The sequence below is a fragment of the Cuculus canorus genome, chromosome 2 (genome assembly GCF_017976375.1).
Source record: "Cuculus canorus isolate bCucCan1 chromosome 2, bCucCan1.pri, whole genome shotgun sequence".
NCBI classification, from domain to species: Eukaryota; Metazoa; Chordata; class Aves; order Cuculiformes; family Cuculidae; genus Cuculus; species Cuculus canorus.
In genome coordinates this window covers 36,391,400-36,416,961 of record NC_071402.1, presented here as the reverse complement: position 1 = coordinate 36,416,961, position 25,562 = coordinate 36,391,400, and the positions used below count along the sequence as shown (strand labels likewise).

At 37.1% G+C, this 25,562-nt stretch overlaps 1 protein-coding gene across 4 annotated transcripts in view; it reads left to right on the top strand.

Moving 5' to 3' along the window:
* The window catches only part of C2H8orf34 (chromosome 2 C8orf34 homolog), a 193,771-nt gene that overhangs the window by 16,336 nt on the left and 151,873 nt on the right, over positions 1 to 25,562 (top strand). For all 4 annotated transcript variants that reach the window (XM_054057423.1, XM_054057424.1, XM_054057425.1 and 1 more), the window contains exons 2-3: positions 15,946 to 16,093; positions 17,195 to 17,326. In XM_054057423.1, coding sequence (XP_053913398.1) covers positions 15,946 to 16,093; positions 17,195 to 17,326 — 280 coding nt within the window. The remainder of the gene's footprint in view (positions 1 to 15,945; positions 16,094 to 17,194; positions 17,327 to 25,562) is intronic.

The following is a 25,562-nucleotide window of genomic DNA, read 5'->3' as shown; positions in this document are numbered from 1 at the left end:
TGGGTCGTGTTGCAGTCTAAAGGGGAATACTTCAAGCCTGCACTGTTTAGGTCAAAATGGACACCTGAGTGTCTTTTTGCCTATGTGTACCTTCAATTTGTTTCTTAGTTTGGCTGTGATGGGATAGTCTTCCTCAGAAGTTTCTCCTCTTTGAGCAGCAGAAGTATCTATTTTAATTTGACTTGAAATAAGGAGATTATCCATGAAGGCAGAGCATAATAGAAATCTATCAGAGCTTTGAAAATAATATTAAGAAAAAAAAGGTATCATTAAAGTAGTTTCTCTGTCATCTTGCTTGCTGATGGGGAAAATCATAAAAGTCATTTTGGCTTAACTGATGGGTGATAAAAACGCACATGGAGGCAATCACAGGTGAATTTTGCTTCCAACTGAACTGGAAATATTAATGCATCTTCCAAGATGGGGCTTAAGATCAGTTTGAGTGCACTGATATCCAACAGAAATAAAATAATTGCCGTTATTGTGTGGAAGCATGTAATAGATGGTAATACACAAAATGCTGGAAGACCCCTAAAGTATAGAAAAAATTGGTCAATATTATTTTTTATTAGTCAACATAGTTACTAAGATACTACTTATAATATCATTAATGCATGCATTTACAGTCAAATTTTATTATTATATCCATGGGCTGATGGCCTCTGGATGGTAAAAGATTCCCCTATTCTCTCTGTTAAATAGACCAATCTTTTTCATTCTGATTTCATTGCAAGGTTTGCAGTTTTTTAAAAAATGATATTGTTCCTTGTATATATAATTAAGTAAAAGCTTTATCTACTCCTAAATGAATACAGGTTAAAATAACTGCTAGTATAAAAGTGTTACTTGTAATAGTAATTGAGGAGATTTTTGCAATTTGCACTTGCAGCTATAAAAGCGTTCGAGTATGAGCTATGTCAAACCAAACTGGACGTGACTGTGTGATCTCAAAGGCATTTGAGACCTACCAGATATCTGCTTACAGATCGTGTACAGTGGCTTTGGTGATTATTCTGTCAAGATACTATGCATCTTGTGTTACTTGTGAAAGGCAAATCAGTGTGACCTTTCCTGTAGGAGGCAAAAAAAAAGGATACAAATAACTTTAAGCCAATCAAACTACTGCTTCTATGTGAAATAACCTTTTGTCTTCTTATAATGCTATATAAAAACTACTCATTAGTCTTATTTAAAGACTTCCAGTCACATTTATGTCTGCAGAATTTATATACTAGAAAAGAACTCTTTGTATTTTGATGTGGTGGAAATGAATTTCCAGCTTCTCTATGGCAACAAATTCTGACCTTTCCAGTTCAGAAATCTCTGTTCTATTGGTGCATATTAAACATTTAGTTCTATTTAAAAAGCTGATTACAACATTGGTACAAAGTCCTATGAGACCAAGTCAATTTCTCACAGGTAAATAAAAGGAAATTAAGATGCATATCTGAATAGATATTCATGTATTCAAAGTGTGTGAATAAAACTTATAAATAGATTATTACCAACAATTGTTCAGCTGCTGTACTAAAGGACCATTTCTAAATGACATGATTTAAGGAAATTTTAACAATCAGGGAGCATCTGTTAACTTCATTGGAATTTGTTTAGTGATCATTACTTGAGCAAATTTAGGGTTAATTTATGTGCCAGCTAAAGTCAGGATAATTAAATCCGTGTTAGAACTTCTCTACTCTGGACTCTGGTAACTCACATTCTCCATTTCATGTAACTGTAATCGCTGGTTATTATTTAAACTTCCATGTTTAAAAATTCTTGGTCAAGATTAAAAAATATGAAAGCAACTTTTGTAATTATTTTAATGCTTAGACCTTATACAGAATATTTAATAACTTGGGCTACATACAGCGGGCAGCAGAACCCTCACATTTATCTTTATATCTAACTTGAGTAAATGCGATGTTGTAGTAATGCAACATTAGTTGTATCATTTTTCCACAGGAGAAGTAATATTGATTTGCCTTTTACAGATAATGCACGGTCTACAGTGTCTTGTTCCAAAAGCTGTCAGAGCAGAGTGCTTGCTAATAGGCACCTGAGAGCTCTGAGTTTTAATCGTTCTGCTACCAGGGATTTGACTGTCTGCAGCTTCACCGTGTCTATTATCCTGTGGTTTGTATGTTACGTGTTAGTTGCATGCACTGGTGAAACCCCTGGAAGATATCCGAGAGGTGGTTTCCAAAGGCAAACATTGAATTATAGAATGAGCGTCAGGCCAAGGCTCCACTGAAAATAAGGGTTTGATGTCTGAATGGGATTTTGGTGTGTAAAAGTGATGCTAACTTAAAGAAGTTCCCTAACATTTGTACTTCTGTGACTGCAGTTACAGGATTTTCCAAGACTTGCTTTTTAAAAGAAGGCCGACAAAGCAAAAATCATTGAAAGTGTGATCCACATACTAAACAGGAACTCATCCATAGCACTAAATAAATACCTATCAACAAAACAAGGTCCGAAATATTAGCCCCGTCTAGAGCATCAAGCTGGAGTATAAAGCAGGTGTTGCTATACACTGTTTCAGAGATAGCAGTTCCCTGTTTTCACCTCAATATGTGGCCAGAAGCGAAGCAGCTCTCTAGAGTGTAAAAGAACTGTGTCTATATTTTATCTAAGTGCTGTTTAATATTAGCCACTGGATTGTCAAATCAGGCTCCCTGTAACGTCACTACTGAATTATCTGTCTGCCTGCCTTTCTGTCTATCTATCTTACTGAGCAGTCGCGCAAGTATAGCAGGCAGTTTAGAAAGTTTCTTTTCACTGATATAGCGTAGCCTTGAGTTTAAGACAGTATCCTATGTGGTGTGAGATGTGTGTCTGAGTTCTTCTCAGGCTGATGGTAGCCTTACATTGTACCTAGATTCCAGTATCGAGCACCAGTGCTCGTAGCAGCTGGCAGGTATTGGCTTTACTGTATTTGGAAGGGGATTAGTATCACACCGTAGGCATGGTCAGAGAACGGGAACTCCGTCAGACTTCTCAGGAATCCTGGGTGTCAGTGTGTCATCAGGTTTTGCAGGGTCTGAAAATCTTGTTGCTGTGAAAATTCTGTGATTTTATTAGAAATCTCTTGTAGATCTTGTTATCTTCTCTAGCACCTGAGTTACTAATCTCCACAACTGTTTACATCCAAAGACTCTATTACATGGATACATGATCCTATAGAGACCTTATAAAATCAACATTCTAATTCTCTTTTGTGTCGTTATATCTTTAACCTTGGATGTGAAATTTAAACATGGAAAATGTGTTTTGTAAATCTTTAAAAATTATAATCCAAATGCCAAATAGATCTCAAACTAATCTGTATAAATCCAATCCTACTCAGAAACCTGAAATCAATGTCATTATCACCTGTCTCTTCTTATAACTGAAGCTGCTTACCACAACTTTGTATGCAACAGAGGTATGGACTTTGTTCATGTTAACCTAGTCTTCACAGGTTATTCCCACCTGCAGTCTCATGCAGTCCATCATTGCGTATTCACAGTTGTTATTTTCATTATACTTCATAGCATTTTGCCCCAGGTATCACATTGTATTTGCATGTGAAATCACCACCCAAACCCTTATCTAAGAAGGCAAAACCCTGCTCACTCAATAAACTTTAGAAGATTGGAGTCTGCTGTCTTTTCTAAAATGCACTGTCCAAAGCTTGCGTCTTGCATTTGGAACGTGGTCAGAAGAGGAGCGGATCACAGAATGTCTCATCTATTCACTTGCTCAGGGACCATGAGATCCTGTTTTCAGTATCTTGTTCAGCCTGCAGGGATTAGGCTCTCATCTCCTACGTCCTTGCCGGCGAGTGACAGCAGACTGTAGCACATCTATTCAGGCAGCTACCTTGTAAAAGTAATCTTCAGTTGTGGTCACTTTCCCATGATTGGCTTTGTTTGATCCTGAAGTTTTCATATAAGATAGGTGCGACCCTTAGGTGCATCAGATCATAAAGGGTGAGTTATCATTTATGTGCTGGGAGTATTTTCTGGTCAAACTGATAGTATCAATACTATAGACATTGTCAAGATACAGTTTCTGTTTGGGGCAACTTTTGTAACTCTCAGGTTAGATACTGAAATCTTTTACTGACCTATAGTGTTCCTAGTACAATCATGCGTAACCCCACAGTCAGTGAAATTATTATTTGAACTCTGGTAATGAGAAATTTAAGTTTAATTTTAAACGATTGAACTGAAAATTAAACAGATTCACTCACTCCCCTTTGTAATAAGCCATACTTGAAAAAAAAGAATTCCATTAGATTAAAACCATCCATTAGATTGTGCTCATACTTCAGAAGTAAATCTATTACAATTGACCTCATTAAAGGAAGTGGGTATTTAAGTGAACAGAAACACTATTTCTCATTCTAAATTTATGTCCAGTGTATGATTTTAGTATCTTCGTTCCATGGGTTATTTCATAGACTCATAGAATAGTTTGGATTGGAAAGAACCTTAAATATCATCCAGTTCCAACCCCTCTGCCATGGGCAAGGACACCTCCCACCAGACCAGGCTGCCCAAGGTCCCATCCAACCTGGCCTTGAACACCTCCAGGGATGGGGCAGCCACAACTTCCCTGGGCAGCCTGTGCCAGAGCCTCAACACCTGCATCATGAAGAAGTTCCTCCTTATGTCTAGTCTAGATCTGCCCCTCTCTAGTTTATAGCCATTGCCCCTCGTCCTATCACTACAAGCCTTTGTGAACAGTCCCTCCCCAGCTTTCTTGTAACCCCTTCAGGAATTGGAAGGTCGCTATAAGGTCTTCTCTGAGCCGTCTCTTCTCCAGGCTGAACAAAACTGTATAGTAAAGCCACCACCTAACTAGCACTATGCAAGTGATCAGTTTTTGAACTTCGGTCAAGGGCCTGAAGTGGTTGACAGCCTCGAAATGGCCCGGAAGGTCTGATGTGGTATGTTGAAATCTGCACTGTGCGCATTCCAATAAAACTATAGACTTTCTAGAACTGCAAATTATTTAAACACTGGATATCTCTGCATGTATATATACACACATACACTTATGAGACATTACTGGCCAGGTTAATTGTTTTAAAGCTTAATGTCTCTGACCTTGGAGTTTATTCTTTTTTACTTACACCTCCAAATATTTGTATTTATGTCAACATGCTTATGTTATATGTATTATTGATGGTTTGGTTTTCTGTTGTGCTGTTGTCTCCTTCATTCATGTGTGAGATCAGCCTCAGAAGGCTTCCTCGTGCCCGCTGGTAAATTACCTTGCGGATAAGTGAGCGAGTGGTGGCTGACTGCATACTTGTTATGCTGGAAGCCATGAGTAGACAAAACTGCATGACTGATTTGAGTGAAGGGCCTAGGATTTGGAAACATGTGTCCAAAGCTCACCCAAGAGCCCAGAGTGTGCTTTTCTTTCCTTCTCTTCTCTGTGTGGGTGACTGTCAAGCAGTTCCCAGTGGGGAATTTCTCTAGTGGTACATGCTGTTAGACGACTTGCTTTGACTTCTTCTGGGAGTCACTGTTTTGAAGAGCTGTACTCCTTGCTGGTGTTCTGCCTCAGGTGCAATGGTTTTGCACTCAGTTAATAGCTTTTAGAATAGAAATGTAAAAAAAACCTTGCAGAAAAGACGATTTTAAACAAAATTTTTAACATTATCTGTTGACATGTACATGTCAAATTGTCATTTTTTTTCCTTCACTATAATACTGCTATCCACAGGCAATGTTGTCTGAGTCCAATATCCGGCCTTCTAATGTGACTGCTCACCATGAGTTTTCATTATACAGCTAACAAAGTTAAGAAAGGCTTTTAAAAGGATGAAAGGTGAAGTGAAGAGAAATTAGATTTTTCATTTTGAATGTCTATATTTCATGTATATGAAGAGCTATATTGCTATATGTAAGCAATATGGGTTTGACTGGATCATGGATAATTCATGGACTATGTCCATTACCAAGGTACATCACAGCCTGTAATATCAGATTTTTATTAAGGTAATTTTACATCAAATAAATGCTTTTTACAAACAGAAGACATTAATGCTTTTATGTTTTAGATAGTTTGTATTCCATGTTATGAACGTAGTAATGAATATATGAAGTACCATTTACCTCCATTGTCCAGTCATGACAGTGACAATGAATGTATTCTCTTGCATATATGCAAAACACTGGAAAAATCTTTTTCACTCTCTTTTGCATATCTAATACTACTACTGCTACTACTACTACTACTATTGTGTTGAATATATTAGTATTTCCAGCTATGCACTTTTAATCCTCATATGTAAGTATTTTTTCTTCATGAGTCTGGAAATCCTATTTCTATAAATAATTTAAATTAATGTATTCAAACCCTCATTTTAAGTTATCTGTTTCAGATTGCTTTGAAATATTTCACTGACCATTTTCTGAGTTAGCCAGATACTTTCAGTATTAGTAAAATTCAATACTGCGAAATTCAGCAGTGTTGAAACTCTTGGTGTTAGAAAATAGTCTTTACTTACACTATGAATTTATTAGGGATGTGGTTGAGTCCTAAGCTTTTTCAAAAACTGGCTTTTTCTCTTCCAATTGCGTGTGCTCCAAGGCGCGTTTTGGCAGCTGACCTGAACTAAAAGTTTCTGGGAGCAACCGAAGGCAGTGATTCTTTAATACAAATGTGTTAGAGTCATGCTACAATTACGTACTTGGTGCTTATCTACAAAAATGTATTCTTACGATTCACTTGCATGTGCTTTATGTGTACAGTAGACAGAAGAATAGTAGTGAGCCACGTGAAAAGGGGGAGAGGAGCACAGCACCAGGATATCAAACTTGTGGCTCTGAAGAGCTTGCTGTAAAAATTGATTTGGCTTTGCTTTCTTTGAGGCCATGCCACTGTTGATGGAATGAGTCCCATTGTGCACCTTGTAACTACCAGTGCACGGAAGCAAGCAGAGCCTTGGAGGATGTTTCCTCTGCACTATAGCCAGGACTGTTCTTTGCTGGTTGTAACATGGTTTCAGGCAGTGGATGGGATGGATTTACTACTTGCTCATGAGTTGATGTAGAACTAGGACTTTCACCACCTTTACATTATATCATCACTTGTTGCCCAACTCCAGATTTAGGTCCTCCTGTCTTCTGCTGGAATAATTAAACGTAACCATCTTGAAATCTGGGATATTAAGGAGGAAGCAAGTGGGACTCTTAATTCCGAGACCAAATTTATCAATGTCATACTTCTGGTATTGTACTTTTTGATATTATAATGTGACTGTAACTGGAAAAAAAATAGAATGTATAAAATCAAGGCTTGCATAGTAATTTTCTTTAAGCATCGACAAATTAATCATTTTAAATGAGAACAGGAACTAGAAAAAAGCATGAGAACTGATAGATGTACAGTGTATATTTATGATGTTTTTCTTATGGTAATAAGTCAGTACTATATCTAATCTATGATTTAATTAAAAACTGTGAATACATGTTTCCGAACTTCACTGGTACTAGTGACTGGGTTAGGGAGGGCAGAGGGAGAAAGAAGAGCACCTGGCAGGTTGTGGTTGGTTGCTGCACACATTTTGAAAATGTGTATTGTCCAAGTTTTCCGTGGGATGCGATTGAAAGGATTTCTATCAATCTTCAGAACATCTTTATAGTTGGATTCTAAAGAAGACCTAATGTTTTTCTGATTCCTGGAAGGAAGGAAAGGTTGCAATTCTGCAGGCACAGAGCAATGATCTAATTTATCAAGACATTTTAAGCGTGCACCTGGCTTTATAAATATTTACTTCTCATGCATAAAAAATATATAGGCTTAAGTGCTTTGCTGAGTCAATCCCTTGATATACCAATTATTTTTTTCATGTACAGCCTTCTTCTAGTCACTACTTATAGACCCTTAATAACTGTTACTTAGTAGTACACTGTCTGTTCTGTCTGGGATGGAGTTGATTTTCTTCATAGCAGCCCATATAGTGCTCTTTCGAGTTCGTGATCGGTATTGCTACACCAGTCTTTTAGCTATTGCTGAGAAATGTGAAAGCCTCTGTTCCTTGCTCTGCCCTACAATCAGTATGCTTGGAGTGGACAAGAGGCCAGGAAGGGACACAGCTGGGACAGATGACCCAACCTGAGTAAAGAGGTATTCTGTAGCATATAATGTCATGCTCAGCAATAAAAGCTGGGAGGTAGATTTTCTGAAGCAGCTGTCGCTTGCGGACTGGCTGGGCAGTGGGAGATGGTGAGTGATTGCCTTTGCATCACTTGTTTGGGTTTTTCTTCTGTTTCCTTTTGGTTATTAAAGTGTCTTTACCTTGACCCATGGGTTTTCTTAGATATGCTTTTCTCATTCTCTCCCCCATTCTACTGGGGGTGGGAGTGAGTGAGTGGCTAGTGGCTACTTACCTGCTGGCTGGGGTCAAGCCATGAGAGAGAGTCATAAAAATACCTATTGCTTTAGTTTCTAGTATCATCCTTCTTCAGAAAAAAATGTTAGTGCCGGGTAGGTAGAACCTAAGTCAGTGAAGTTTAACTTGAAATGTGATGCAATCTTTTTAACAATTTCAGTAATGAATCACTGAACATGGAAGAACAAGTGGCTTCACATTAGACTTTGAAATTGGAATAAGGTTACTTCACCTGATCAGAGAAACATCAGCTCTCACCTGTTGAGTTAGCTTTTAGGAAAGCCAGTGATAGGCAGTCAGTGTTGTTTTATGGCTGTAATTTTAAAAAATCAGTCTGGGTTGTAATAGTCTTTCCTAGCCTTTATCTATGAGTATTGCTTTTGATGTAAATTCTACAGACCTTTCAGAAACCCAGTAGTTCTCATTTTTTCTTGGTTGAACTCTGAAGTGCCTCGCCTTCAGGGTAGATTTCCACTGCTTGATAGAGTGGGTGGAAACTGAGGAAGATTTCTAATTTATGCTTTAGAGAAACCTTAGAGTGTTTCTGCCATAACATGAACTACCCTCGTTTGATAAATCCTTGCTGAGTTCAGATAATGATATGGTTGGCATAATTCCACAAGCGTGAGATTGTTAGGCAGAGATACAGGAGTGCTGAAAGAAGTGTAAGCTATAGCAGAAATTCTTCGTGATTTGAAAACCGTGGGAGAAAACGTGACAACTCTTATGTTAACACGCTTGGTATATCTGAGAGCATGTCTTTAATCTTTTGTGCTTTTACTGAGGAGTAGTTAATGTTTTGGAGTAGCCTAGTACTGGTGACCTCCCTTTTCACAGCAATCTTGTCTGAAATGATTGAATGAGAGAAAGGAAATCTTTAAATAATAAAGCCAAAGAGCAAAGGTGTTTGAAGCTGTTTTCTGAACTCAGAAGTAGTATAATACATTTAGGACAATGATATTTGAAATATCAAGAATAAGATAAGAGGAAAAAAAATCCCTCAAAGGATATGTAAGTGAAAAAATACAGCATGAGATTCAAGTAGAAGCTGCACATTATGATGTGTACTGTCACGTGCTCACTCAGTGAAATTTCAGAATTGTCTAACAGACCTCATCTGTGCAAAAGGTTTTTGTTTCTGGCTTGCTAAGTAAGGTCGGTGCTGCATATTTTATCAACTATTATGTACATGTGTTCATATCAGATAGGGCTAGTTCACCCCACTCAGGGAACTGATCATATGATTTTCAAAGGGTTTTTAGTGGAAAGGCAATGTTGTTTCGATTCTGTCCTCCAGAGTCTCCCTAAATATCTCTTTAGTAACATAGCCCCCCAAACTGGTCTTCTCTTATTGAATTAGTATAAATATTGAAGAAAAACATTTAAGGAAGACTGTTTGCTATTCAGTGATTGCTTTCAGATTCCCTCTTATTATTCTCATTGTATGAACCAAAAGCTTAGCACTTCTGTCTATTGGAGTGATTATCACTTTGATTTGAGATGTGAAAAAACAGTTTGAGACTTTGAATGAATCTGAAAATGTTTCCTATGCCACTAGTCCCATATTGTACATTTCCCTACCAGTGCCACCTTTACAGGAATCCTGCTTGCACCATAATCCCAGGGCCACCATATCAACTTTGTACTTTCTCTTTAGTTGTGTGTCCAAAGTAATATCTTCATGGGGTGTATTCCGTACTGTGTACTGCTGTTTTGTGATTTTAAATTGAGCTGCACAGCTAGCTGAAAGAGCAGGGATGAATACTGTTGAGTCTGTGAACGAAAAAGAGTTGGCTGAAAATTTTTTTAGTCAATTCCAAGTAAAAGTCTAAATATTTTTACAAACAAGCTGAATAGGACTACAAATCCTGTAGATTTTTGCTCTCAGCTGGTATTCTACCTTGGTTAGTTTTAAAAAAATAGTGTGGTGCAGGCACGCGAATTGTGTTTATGGGGAGATTTGCCTTGTGAGATTTATATCATAGGGACATGTGGTAATAATGTCATGAATGCTTAAACTATGTTGAAGTCCATTTTTATTGTAGTCTGTAATGTGATTTTCTTCTTTTAATTACGAATTGTTCCAGAAGATGTAAAGCCTAGCTATTTTCCAAAAGAAGGATACTGGCATTTTTCCTTCATTTCCATAGAAAATAAACTTTTGTGGTAGAAGCAGTGATGTTTACCTTTCTGCTTTCATTTAAGAATGTCAGACTTTTATTTAGCCATTAAGAATGGTATTGAAATAGGCTTTTAATTTTTTATTTTTGTTTTTAATTTCCTTGCTTTCTTACTGCAGTGATCAGAAAGGAATTCTAAAGAAAAAAAATGTCAATCACTAAAAAGTTCATTAAATTTACTTTCCTTCCACAGGTTTTCACTCAGTGTTACATCTTTTTTGTTCATTACAGCCTAGTGATTAGCAAATTTAGATGTCTGCCTGTCTTCTAAGTGTCTGAGCTCTGTTGTAGTCAATGGATATATAGCCAATACAGTCAGTGGAACCTGGAGTGCAGTTCTTATCCTAAGTGGACATACACTGCCTAGTCAGCTGGTAGCTCTCTAGGCTCCCTCGGCTTCTTTATTGACAAGATCACCATTGACTTCGGCGTGAATACTGCTATATTTAATTGTCTTAGTTTGGAACCACATCCCATCAAAGCCTATTAGGTTAAGCTAAACCTATTAGTCTCTTTGGTCAGGAGAGACATAGGCATCTTCAGAAGGCAATTCACTTTAAACATCCTACCTTTTTTAAACATCTAATTTAGATGACGAGAGAGCATAATAGACCCCAAGTCTGTGCATGCTCTGCATAGTCTGTTGAAGTCTATATAGTTAAAAACAAAACCTGTGATTATCGTGTAGTTACTGTTATCAATTACAGGGCAAGACAGAATGTCTCTTAATTAACTTAATAACCTGATAGGTACGTTTAGACATAGCTAATTAGAGCTTTCTTGTAATTGGGCCTATGATTAATAGACTGTAAAGACTGTTTCATTTGTATTAAAATGCATGGACAGTCACAGGGAAATTAAAATTTGAGCTGTACTGAATAACTAATAGAGCACCTCGGAATAGTGCAATAGTAGAAGATGATTCTCTTTATAAAGAATTAAGATACTCACTTGCTCTTTTAGACCTGTTTTTTTTCAAGATCTTTTGCAGCCATATCAAGATATGCATGAATGTCTCTTTGAAACATCTGCAGATGAACTTCTGCAAGTTTCTTTTAAAACATCTATCATAGTTTAATAAAACTAGTGAATATAAAAGCACGTGAAGATACCATAGCAGAAGAAACTAGAAATAACTGGTTTAATTTCTGGTTTGCACAGTGCAAGGTCAAATCATTGGAGGAGTTAACCGCCAGTTTTTCTGGAGCTTATATCACCTTTTTTTCTCATTCTGGTCAGGGCAGAACCTAATTTGTGGCAGTACAGTGGAAAAGCAGCATTCACTGTGGTGCTCTACTCTGTAGTAGTCATGGAAATTCCCTTTCACCCCTTTCTTGTGCTGCAGTCTCTGTCATGGGTGCACAGAGAATTAAGAGCTACTGACATCTGCACAGGCTTCTTCACTTGTTATACACCTGGAAGGGAGGGGCTGAGGGATGTCCCAGTCATAGAAAAGACAAAAGGACATAGACTGAAAGGAAGATGTGGTGGAAATAAGTTAAGAGGAGAGAGATTATTGGTAGTGAACAGTTTATCTGGCAGCATGGAGACCCAATCTACCATGACATTTTATTTGTTGTTATAAGGTGTACCATGCATGGAAGAACATGTTATAAAGATAGATAACACTTTCTATTTTTCTTATTTGACTTAAGTGAAATTTGGAGCAATTAGAAAACTTATAAATAAAGTTAAACTTTATTTAAACTTAGAAATAAAAAAAAATGTTACAAAGGCAGAAACTATAGTTAATATGTTTAAGAAACGTGTCATGCATTTCTGTTTTCTTGCACAACTGAAACTTACTATTGAATTTTTCATCAAGAAATGAGTCTCGGTTTCAATGTTCTTGTTCCATTTTTATTCTTCTGCTAATGCAGAGGTGGCTTCATTGAGACTAGATGGTCTTTTTTCTTTTTCTGGTGAAACCTTGCCTACTTAGCATAGTGTGAGTCAGATCAGACTGTTGCTAACCAGAAAGGAATGCTATTTTTGTAACTTGTTGTACACTTTAGTTTTCCTTATTTAATACCTTCACTTTTGTCATGTTTTTTTTTAAAGATTTCAAACTTGTAAGAGTATATTTAGAGTACCACACAGTATGTTATTCCTGCTGTCTATTAAGATACAATCTGAGCAACAGAGAGCATCAGATAAATGTTGGATAATTTCATCAGAAGTTTAAGGTAGCTTTACTAGGGAATGGTGCTAAAATGAGAATACCCCTAATAGGCATTCCTAATCTGTAATGTCTTTTCACGTTCACACATTGTATGTTTTTACTTAAAAATGGAGCTGAGTGCTCACTAAGTACAGTTACAGCCTGTGTGTATGAAGCTTTTTGTTTTTTTTTTTGTTGTGGTTTTTTTTTTTTTTAATTTCTCTTGCCACTTCTATCACTCCACCCTGGGGGAGAACTACACTACCAGATGCAAGCAGACAAAATATTCCCTTGTATTTGCCAGCTTGCTGGGGATGACAAGAGCCTCAAAGAAAGCATGAGCTTGAAGAGCATGGGTTGGGGGGATGAGTGGATGGAGCTATGTCCGTTGATGGACTAGATGGCAGATTTTGGTAGGAGGGCAAAGGCAGTGAGGAGCATGGAGTTGTGATCCTACTTCTGAGCTTTCTGCAAGTGGTTGTGGCAGGAGGATATGGAAGGAGATAACATCTTCTGCATGTGAATGTGGATTTACATAGAGCATAAGTCTGAAGTTACTATCACTGCTGTTATCACTAGTTAGGGTGGAGGTGTTCTTTGCAAATTCTGTAGAGTTCGGGAACCCAGCTGCAGTGAGTTGGAGATCACTTTCACACCTTGATGGAGCAGCTTGAGAAGCAAATCCCTAAGAGCTTCTTTGTTCCCCTTTTGCAATGGAATACTCAGAGTAAAGAGCTTTGTCTTAAATGGCAGGCTTTGCCATCTGAGCCACCTTTGTGTTGGCTTGAATTTATATTTAATTTTAATAACATCTCTGGAAGTTTGCTTGAGGCAAATCAGTTTGAGGCTTATTACACAAATAAGTAGTATTTTTTTTAACCATGTACTAGTTTCAGTTTATGAGAATTCCAGCAATGTTAATTTTTATTTGGTTTAGGTGTACGGAATTGGTTCAAATCACTTGTTACTCCAGACAGAGAAAAGTAGCCTATATCTGTATAGCCTATATAAAGTTCTTTTAACTTTTCTAATTGCTGTCACAGAATAGAACTGATCATACTCTTGGACAGCACAGATCTCTGTATTACTCAGGCCTTATTATCCATATGTTAACAATAGCTGGGTTTTTTTTACTGTGTGCAGTTATGTTCTTTAGTTTTATTCCTGTGTCTCAGAATATGATAAGGAATCCTATAATCGGTTTTATTTCATTAGATATGTTTCTGTTAATTCAAGGCTGTTTCTTCCTGTGACAAGTCAATCAGTGATGGCAACAATCAAGTGGCATTTGACTTATATTGACTCCTAGGCATTCTAAAATTTTTAATATTTGTATTATCTTTTTTAATGCTACTTTATAACGTGTTATTAACAGATTGTCACCCACGTTTAAAAAATTAATAGTATCGATGCCTGTATCTCAGCTCTCATCATCTTGGTTTTATTACTTTAAGATAAAAAATAATTTTCAAACCATGATTCAGAAAAATTATTTAAATTGCAAGTCAGCTATTACAGATTGACATTTTTCCTTTGGTAACAGACTCCTGTGCAGTGGAAATCCTACAGCTATTGTGGTCCATTACAAGCACAAGATTACGTCTTTCCACTTGCCACTAATTCTTCACTTGGGTGGGGGAAAAAAGAAAGAATTACTGGTGGAGTGTTACCAAGCAACCAAAATCTGAATTACTCCAATTTCTGGATTTTTCTTGTGTGATGTATATCGGAGGATTTCTCCTACCTTGCTGAGAGATAGACTAGATGAAGTTATGCTCCATAGCTTTACCATTTGAAAGATTAGTAAGTAGCTTGATTTCTCCCTGTGGAGTTCCATTTCAAAATCATAGTAACTTTTATTTTTTGGTACCCTGTAGTTTTCGTGTTACAGATGATCATGTCTTCACAAGATATGAGATTGAGCACATTTTCTCTTTTTTGCTTTCTGAAGTGAAATTTCCCTTTCTGACATGGAAAGCTTGTTTCTGTCTCATTTTCATTTATACCTATTTATACCAATTATTTATACCACTACTTGAATGGAAAGTCTTGGAGTAGAAAAAGATAACTTGTTGTGTCTTTATCATCCTGCATGATGTTACTCATGTTTACTGTTACTTGGTATACTCCCTGTTAAGTATCTTTTTCCAACGCAATTAACTGATGATAATACCAAGTGATGACTGGTATTTGAAATATTATTTATTAAATGAAGATGTATAGAAAAGATGAAGAGGTTCACACTCAGTTGTGTGGAGGTTGTGGTAAGATTTATGCTTGGAGGTAAATGGAGAGGGAATAATTGCTTCTAATAATTTAGCCAATTTTTGTCCTGATTTTGTTGTACTCTCCTGTGATTTTTTACTTCAAGGGAGCTTTTTCATTTTGCAGTGGCAGCCACAGATTTCCTGTGGAACTATGGGGATTTCAGGGTCATGTCCCATGTTAGTCATTGATTTCCTCTCAGAGCACACACCTGGCACAGAGACAGCCTCTGTCTGTGTTTCTAATCTGTATTTTATGTGTAGGGAGCCAGTAGGCAGTGATATGAAGAGTGCTTCTCTTTCTGCAACCCTGCAAGGCCAGGATGTATAACAGCTGTTAGATAGTCCTAATGCTTGGCATAGGAGATCCTTTCCTGTTGACATCGTTTTGTATCCATGTCTGCTAGAGTGTAATAAAACAGTTATTTATGTCTATGCAATAAGGAGGACTTGTTTTAAAAACCGTCTTCCTGATAGATCAGACTACGGCGTTCCCAAATATGAATGCATATACTAATCAGATCATTGTTCCATGTCTGGGTGAGATCAAAAATGCACCAACCTTCCTGATATTCCAGTTTCCAATGAGAAGAAACTTGGATGTATGGGTCAGAGAAGATCTACTTGCTACTTTGAAAAAGTGCTTGTTCTGAATGGTTACGTGAAGAGTATTCAGATTGTGTTGGGTAAATTTGAGCAAGTAGTGGGGATTGGGTTGTTCAACATAAATGCCTGTAGATAAGTGACTGTATAGGCTGAGTACTTCAGATGTGAAGGCTTAATAGGGCAAAGCTAGCAGTAGTTTGAGCAGATGAGTGTTTCCAGCTGTTTTCTTCAATGTAGAAAACAGGCTTTTCTGTTATAAGTGCTCCTTTACTTTTGGTAAATACAAGATTAGTTTAGGTGCAATATCCCACTAATTTTTTGTTTTGTTTTAATTTCCCAAAGGAATTGATGACCAAGCTGATAACAGAGACACCTGACCAGCCAATCCCATTTCTAATTGATCATCTTCAGTCCAAACAGGGGAACCGTGGTCAGCTTCAGAGAACGTTGTCTGGCTCTGCTGCCCTTTGGGCAGAGAGTGAAACATCAGGTATGTTATGACTGGTATGTTAGAAAGGGCTGGTCTCCAGTATAACCTTCCACACTTTCGTCCATGATCTTCTGGATGCACATGTACCTACTGAACAGATACTGCTCTGTGGTTTTGAGCATGCCAAATAAATCCTGCTTGATTGAATTTAACTTATTTAACAATATTTTTGGATATTGGCTCAGGCTATGTACATATCATGTGAGTATGGGTCAGAGTTACAGCGTGGAAACAATCCCAATCTCAATGAGAAAGAAGGTGCATATAAAGGTCCGTTGATTCCCCTCCTGTCCATTTTGCTTTCATTTTCCCTCCTGTGGTGTATCTGTTCCTGAGATTATAAAATCATGGAATCATAGAATAGTTTGGGTTGGAAGGGACCTTAAAGATCATCTAATTCCAACCCCCCTGCCATGGGCAGGGACATCCCACTAAATCAGGCTGCCCACGATGAGGTTAGCCTCTGTATTATTTTCTTTAATAATACACATTTTTAGCAACCAACATTAACATTCTAACACTTAATCAGAAAATGCTATTATTACTTCATGAGCACCACTCTGAATAATTTATGGTTGTAAATCTTCAGAAGCACACAAAACATTTCTGAAACATCTACTCTACTCTGATTCTAAAGTCGAACTTTTAGCTCTGATATTCTGTTACAAGCTGCTGTTAGAATATTTGGGTTGTATTTAAAAATCGACTGGTGATCTGTTTCAGACTATGATAGGTTTCAAATAGTTCCTGGTAGTCAAAATGTTAATTGTCTGACAAATCAATTTTTAATTTTTATCAAATGTAAAGTTTTAAGCATAGGTAGTCAAACATGTAAGCGAAAAAAATGGAGGATAAGGACTTTCGTAACAAAAAAAGGATCTGATGTTCTTAATGAAAAAGATATTAATTAATCTCTAAATTTTGATGTCTAGAAAATGGAATGAATATATGAAATATAGCATAAATCCGAAATAGGAGAAAATAAAGAGGTGACTTTGGTTTGGACTGATAAGTTTGGGGTTTTTTTTATTAATTGTTTATTAAGTCTTCAAAATATAACCCTAGAAATGCTATAATTGACTGATTCAATTCTTTTAACAGAAAATAAAGGAGCAAGGAGAGATATTAGAAGTTACGATAAACCTTGGCAGGTAAATGCAAAAAAGCCTAAAAAGTCGAAGAGCGACCTTGCTGTGTCCAACATTTCTCCACCATCACCGGAGTCCAAGTCATGTAAGAAAGCTTCACTACATTATTAATTCCTGAATACTTTCAAAACTATAGTATGTTTTTCTGTTGAATTAGGATTAAAACAGAAAATGAATTATAAGCAGTTGAAGTGTCCAGGTATGTGTGTTAGAAGAGTTTGATTCTTGCTTTACTTTGACTTGAGTTACGAATATTTAATAATACCCTATACTGTCATCTATAGATAGAATAAGTGTTTAGAAAGAAAGAAAGAAAGAAAGAAAGAAAGAAAGAAAGAAAGAAAGAAAGAAAATCCCAGAAGAATATCTGGATGTCATGCACAAGTTTATGTTCCAATACTGTTTATGATTTGATGTTTTATTTTGCCATTTTGCATGTGTAAAATCTGTTCTGTTGCTATTGGTCCTAATAACAGGCATTTTTCAGTGGATCAGGCAGTGCAAAACTGTGAATTATGAACAAATACTGTTCAATATTTGTGGGCATTTTGAACAGAACAGGTGTACTGCTCTGAGAGTTGCTGAAGGAATCGAAATGTACACTGAAAGAAAAGGCAGAGTAGAAATAGAGCAACTGAAGAGAATACTATCAATGCCATGTAGAGAGAAGTAGTAAAAATAGAGGCAGCAAGCCTTAATGAAATTTAGTGCTTCCTGTATATTAGCCTTTGAAGAAATTTAATTTTTAAGCTCGATTTTTAGTTGTTTTTTACACAAATAAATATGTCTACAATATACATTCATCTATATGTATAGGTGCGCGCACACACACGTGTGTATACAAGATTTGTTCTCCAAAATAAATTGCAAAAAATACATTTTCTTCTGTTGACTATTGTGGCTTTTTGAAATTTTTGTAATAGCCAAATCTTTTAGTAACTTGGATCGTGATTAGGTGGACCAGATGAGAACAGAGATATATAGTGTGTTGCAGTAGAAGGCTTGCTGTCTTTCCTCTAAAAGCAAGATGAGGAATTCTAGACTCCAGTGGAATCAAAGGAAAATCTCCTGGTAGCCTCAGTAGGTCAAAGTATAGCACAGCAGTGGGTAAAGTAAATAATGGTAGATTTATGCAATAGAGACACTGTGCTTTTGGGTAATTAACAGTCTTGCATGGCTATGAAACCTTTTTGATTGAGAATAAGTTACTGTAACAAGTAAAAAATAACTGTACAGGTGTCCTCTATCATAGCTTTTTTCAGAATGGTATTGTTCCTGCGAGATCTATTGTTTAATTTTCTGGCAATGGAGCATGTATCTCTGTTTCTTCTTCACGGAGCACATTCTCAGCTTCAAACAGACTTAAATTTGATCATCAGTTTCACTGTACCTCTCTAAGGGCAGATGAATTTTTAAGTCAGTCTAAAAGTATTGTGGATTTTAATTCACTTTCAAGAGTAAATGATCGTAGTCACTCATAATCTGGGTCTAATCTAACAGTCTTTGCTGCGTAACACTAATTTACGGAGATACGCCACTCGAAGCAGTGAAGAAGTGTGTTGTGTCATCATACTATGTTCGCCCTTCCGGTGCTTGCACCTCACACTCTATGTTACACATCAAGTGACTTCCATGCCATCTCCTAAAGATCTCAATTTCTTGGTCTTTATTGTAGGTGGGGGTGTGAAATCCTGTCACTCCTTTCATTTGTATACCTTTTACTAGTTTTGTGCTTGCTGGTCCAAAGGTTGTCCCAGGAGAAGGACAAAGAGGAGGGTGGACACTCTGAACTAACCAGGTCACATGGGAAGCAGTGAAATAGTTTGTACATCCATAATAAGACTGGACTCAAGGATCTGTGCTTGTGGACTGAAGGGCATCTAATAATGCTCTTCAACTGGTAAGGCTTCTTCTCCAGTCTCTAAGTCTAGCAGCAGGCTTTATGAGAGTGCAGCTTTACCCACAACAGAGGAAGATGCAATTAGGGTGTGCTTAAGGCAACTGGACATACACAAATACTTTACACTCTATGGGATTCATTCTGGGCATGATTAGAGAGGAGACTGATGTCATTGCGAGGCCATTCTATCATCACTGAAATGTCATGATGATTGAGGGAGGTTCCCGATGACTAGAAAAAGACAAACATCACATCAATTTTGAGGAAGAGCAAGAAGGAGTCTTTGGGGACTGTAAGCTGATCAAACGAACTTCACTCTCTGGGAAGGTTATTGAGCAAATTTTCCTGGTAGGTGTTCCCAGCCACAAGGAGGAGAAAAATGTCATTGAGAACAGCAAGCATGGATTTGTGAAACCATGCATGCCTCATCAGATCAACGTGATTGCCCCCTTAGATGAAATAACTGGCCCTGTAATCAGTGAAAGAGCAGTGGATATTTAATACCTTGACTTTAACAGAACCTTTGCCAGTCTTCAGTAGTACCCTTATAACTCGGCGAGATAATGGGCTGGATAAATGGAGAACAAGACTTGTGGCAAGTTGACTCAGCTGTTGGGTTCAAGGTATTGTGACTGGCAATGCAAAGTCCAGCTGGAAAGCCTGTCACTAGTGGCATGCTTAAGGGACTGGTACTGAGACCAATACCATGTCAAAGTATTTCTTAACGTTCTGGATGATGAGGTAGAATGTTCTCTTAACAAGTTTGCAGGTGAGACCAAATCGTGGAAAGTGGCTGGTGTTCTGGGTAGCAGGGCTGCTATTCAGGGGGTCCTCAACAGGATTGAAGAATGGGCTGAGAGGAACCTCATGAAGTTCAACACAAGCAAATGTGAAATACTGCATCTTGTATAGTCTTGAGCGATAGTGTAAACTGGGATCTGAATGCCTAGAAAGTAGCTTTGCAGAAAAAGACCTGGGGTGCTGATAGGCAAGAACTTGAATGTGAACAAGCTGTGTCTGTGTGGTCCTGCTGCATAATAGGCTACATTAGCAAGAGTATAGCCAGCAGTTTTTATTTTCGACTATTGAATCACAGAATCATAGAATTGTTTAAGTTGGAAAAGACCATTGAGATGACAGCTGTAGACAGTGGTGCAAGTGCAGTGAAGATCCACAAAGATCATGATTGGGCTACAGCATGGGATGGATAAGGAAAAGTTGAAGGAAATTGATTTGTTCATACTGGAGAGATTAGAGCTATGGGGAGATTTTCTTGTCACTATCAACTATTACAGTGGTGGGTGATAGAGAAGACATAGTCAGATTCTTCTTGAAGGTGTGTAGTGAAAGGACAAGACACAACAGAAATTATACTGCGAACATGCTCAAACACCTCAACACATCCAGAGAGGCTGTAGAATCCCCGTCCTGGGAGATACTCAAAATTCAACTAGATAGTCTGAGCAACCTGCCCTCAATGGACTGGTTTTGAGCAGCAGGTTGGACTAGAAGACTTCCAGAGGTACTTTCCAGTCTAATTATCCTCTGATTTCATGCTTTTCTGTTTATGCCCTTTCCTATTTTTCTGTTCATACCACTATTGTAAATCTTGATTCTTCTTTTTATTTTCCTGACTTACTCACCTCTGCAAATATTTGTCTCTGCAACATTTTGAAAATACGTTGTTTATTTCAACTATATGTTTTTTAATTGCTATCACAGAGGCTGGTTTCAGCCATATGCCTTTTTGCCATATCTTGATTCTTTTATTTTCTGCCAAAAAACCAAATTAATGCTGATGGTTTCTTGACGTTTTTTTTCTGGGTTTATGCCAAAATCAGTGGGTACCGTATGCCGCTTCAGCCACTCCAGCAGAAAGCAATCATGTTCTGAACTCATTTATTACTTTGTCCAGATATGCATAGCATATTCCATTTATTTTGTGCCTTCAGCTTATACCTCAAAACATTTTTTGATGTCATTGTACTTTTTTTCCCAAAGCTTCTCTGAAGTGTTAGTAGGACTTATCTGAGAAGAAGAGTGTTTTGGGCCTGCTGAGACTCAAAGATTTACTCTCAGGTTTGCATTTAAAAACCCAACCCCCACACTTTACAACCTAAAAAGACCCCTAAAACTGCCAAAACAAATCCCAAGTTTAATGGCGTCTATCAGTATAATATGTGCTGTTGCAGAGTGTTTGTCTTACGACTATCTTGTTGAAATAGTTCTCAACTTGAAATTTATTCAGGACTGAGAACTGTCATTTCATAGGAATCTTTGGAAACATTAGAAGAATTGATTTATTTAATTAGGAAATATTTTTTTTTTCTGTCAGCAGAGCTGATGTTTACTGCAGTGTGCATGTTATTCCTGCATAGATTTCTCTTCCTTAGGTATTCAACTTTTTTTACTGGAAAGATTCTTGCAGTCTCACCTCCTGCCTGTTAGGATCTCAGTGACACCTGAAACAAACACACAAACAAGAAACCCTGGTATCTAAGTTCCAGAAATGTAATTAAGCAGAAGCTGATGCTCTTGTCTGGCAGAGCCTTGAGGCTAGTGCTCCATGTGCATGTGTTTGTATATATAAAATATATTTAATGAAATTGTTTGGTGAATTCTCTCTTTAAAGAAGAACAAATTTGGAAGTTTCTAAATAGTTTGTGAAACAGACTTGCTTCCCAACTAGCCACTTTTAAGCGAAGTAGGTTGATTTCTTCACCGCCTCCACATTCAATCAAATCACGGATCATCCTTTCACTCTGTTTCAGTTCACCATTGCTACTATATCCCATTTACAGTTACAGTGTTCTGTGCTTTTGGTTGCCTTTGTTCAGTCTAGGACTGTGGGCCCTTGTTCTCTTAGCCTTTTAATACCCAGGTACTGTGTAAACCAGTTTGGCTATGTTATCAAAGAACTCTAATCTGAATGCTGTTGTGAGATTTAAATACATGAGTAATTTTATGTGTAGTAATAATAATAATAATAATAATAATAATAATAATAAAAAAAATATTTTTGGGTTTTGAGATGTAAGATGGTTGTACAATTTATTAATGAAATGTAGAATTTAATGAGCAACTGGTCTGATTCTATATGCAAATTATGTCTTGAAAAGACACATATATGTAGATAAGAATAGTACTGATCCTGTACCATCATCCAGTAGAATATAAAGGTCTGCAGATTTGCGACAGAATTCATAACACATCTATGAATTAATCTGATAGGCATTTGCTGGAGGGGCATGCCCTCTGAAAAGCAGAAATACTGGAAAGCATGCCATTAATACTGGAAAGCATGAGGAAATTTCAGTTTCATAAGGGGAAAACCTAAATATTTCTATACAAATGCTATGATGTATATGTAATAACTCTGCTGAATTGCAGGCAACTAATTGTAAGAGAATGGGTTTTATAATTCTCTTGAATAACAGAGGTGAGATTGATGCAGGTAATGTGTTGAGGCATTTAAAATTGCTGATGTGATGATTTTGAGGAATGCATGAGTATAATAAGGAATGAGGAAGGTCAGAATGTAATGAAAGGGTTTTACTAAGAGTGTAGTGGTATATGCATGGAAATGGTAGATGGTGGGCTTGATACATGCAGAATATCATGTATTTCAAATGATCTCAAGGAAGGGTCATATGATCTTTATAAAGTTCTGCATACTTCACACAAAGCCATCCATTTGAAAATGACCAGTGTTAGTGATCCTATAGTTGAGAAGATACAAGTTTATGTTGTTAAAGAATATGAATTGTTTTAGTCTGAAAAATAATCAGTCCAACCTTTTAGAGTCAGTTGTTTTAGCTTTAGGCTGTAAAAATTAACTGTAGATGGAGCCTCTCAAAACTGTAGAGAAGCATAACACAGCAGAACTTGCTTAGCATTAGTAGCTGAATTTGTGAAGCCTTAGGCTGCAAGCTGTGAACTTTCACCCAGATACACTGAACTTACGTTGAACTTACTACTGAGTTACACAAAAGAACTAGCTGCAGAGCCAATGTAAGTCAGAAGATATGGAAGATACAACCAGATGCAAACCTTGAAGACAAGATAAGAGACTGCCTGCCTAGAGACGAGGGAAGAACCCAATAAAGAACAAGAAGACCCCAGCCCCTAAAGCACCGTTGGACCACCTTGTCATGTGGGACAGTGCGTGAAGAATGCTGGTCCTGGAAACTCCACAGCTGTTGAATAGAACTTACATTTATTTAATTCAGCTTCTGTCCCAGGACAAATTTTATTTCAAAATTGTATGTTTCTCAAAAATTCTCTCCTTTGGTATTTTTAAAAATGCGGTTTTTTTTTTTTTCAAATTGACCTGATATTAAATTTCAGGTTGCTGAAATTTTCTGCAAACTGGGGGCTCTAAGTTTTGGTCATCATTGTGCGTGGTTTTACTATATTAAATTATTGTCTGTTTGTATTTGGCGGTACTGTGAGATTTCTGTGATGTGGTGAGTTCAATATAAACATAGAAAAAGGGTCTGCCAAACTGCTAGTAGACTAGTGTGGATAATGCTATCAAATATAGTGCTGATACACTGGCGGGAGAAGATGAGATGGCTGAAAAAGCTCTCAATAAAGGAGCATAATATGTAAAACAGAGTTGAACAAAAATGCAGATACCTTGATACAGGTTTTTTTTTTTCCTAGTTTACTAAGTACTTATATCTAAAGTTAGTAAAAAGTTAGTAAAAATACTGGATGGAACTTTTTTTTTGTAAATAAGAAAAAATATGGGAATTACTGAAGTTGTGCTATGAAGTTAATTATGCTGGGTGATTTTTGATCACCCAAAAATTTGGATAACTTTTAATGAGCATAGTGGCTCCTAAACCTGGGAATTATGAATGAAATGACTGGCATTTAAAAGTGCCAGCAGAAATTATAAGCTGTCCGTCTGAGTAGAGGCTAGACATACCCTAATACCTTAAGGCTTGTATTGATTCACTAGGAAACACCATAGCGCGTTATTTTCATTGTCCTCAGAAGGAAATACATGACTTGTCTTTTTTTGAATGCAAACAGAACCGGACTCTGACACTGCAACTTCCTTCTCTCCCCTTCTCCTTATCTCCTACTCTATGCTCTGTAGGTCCTTGTTAATATTTCCGTTGTCTTTAGTCTTTGACAATACCTGTAATTGCAGTCTAGCATATTAAATTCCATAATACTTACCCAGGTTCCAGAGTGAGTGTCACAGGTGAGAATAAGCTCTGGGTTGTCAGACTCTGTATAGATTCCCAGTTTGAAGATGGATTGCTTTATGTCTATAGGAGATGGAATCATGTTCATTGTGACAGAAGGGCTTAAATCTATTACTGTCCAATTTCTTTACCTGGAAGAGGCGACTGTTGACTCAACTTCAGCTTTCCTTTGTGGTATTGATCCAAAGTGGAGCAGATTTTATATTCACACAGAGGGCAGACCACAATAAGGCAGATTTTGATATCAACAGTTATTTAACACATTTTTGTCGTAGCCACCAGAACTTTAAATCTGAGCATAATTTTCCCATACCATCATAAATGTGCTCTGAAATACCAAATAATCATAAGATAGCTCTTTTTTTCACTATCTTTAGGAGTCTGCAGGTTACCTTCTTAGCATGTAATGAAAATTGAGTTTATAAGCATAAATTCATTGACAGCTGTCAAAATAGTAAATAAAAGTTTCAAAGCTGGCCAGGACATATCGGACATTATAGGCTTTGTTTTTCAAGTTAGATTTAAGTGAGTATTTTAGGACCCACTGATAAATGCAACTGATTCCATTCTGTTGGGAATGTAGACTATAGACATCATCTTCTCACCGATGTGTGCAGTTCTCAGCGCAATAATGCTGCATTTGGAGACAACCCAGAATTTGCATTTGGTGGTGAAGGCAGCAGATCACTTAGTTTAGAGAACTCTCGAAAAGCATATGTTAAGCAGCAGTTCAAGAGACAGCATAATTTTTGGTTTTGTTTCTGCAAATTGTTCAAAATGTTCACACTGGTCAGTGTAGCTTTGTTCAGTGTGGGCACCATATCTCAGAAGCTTCTTCTCTTCTCCCTTACCATTTTAGGTAAAATTAGCTCAACAGTTGAGAAACTTATTTTAAAATGATATTAAAGTTTTTAGTAATCGATAGTGAATAGGAGACTGTTAGCTCAGGACTGTGGTTCCCGAAGATCAGAATTGTTTAAGTATCAGAATAAAGATTATAGGCTGTACAGTATGAACAACAGAGACAGATTTTGTTCAACTGCTTTGATGAACTGTTATATACACCTTATGATTTTTATAAAAAAAATTGAATACATGTGTTGTTTTAAAAGTTTTATCTGAAATATTTCTTTTTTTCTTTTTGATGAAGTGACTAGCAAAGCCAAAAGTACCTCTTACTCATTTTCATTTTGACATTTTTC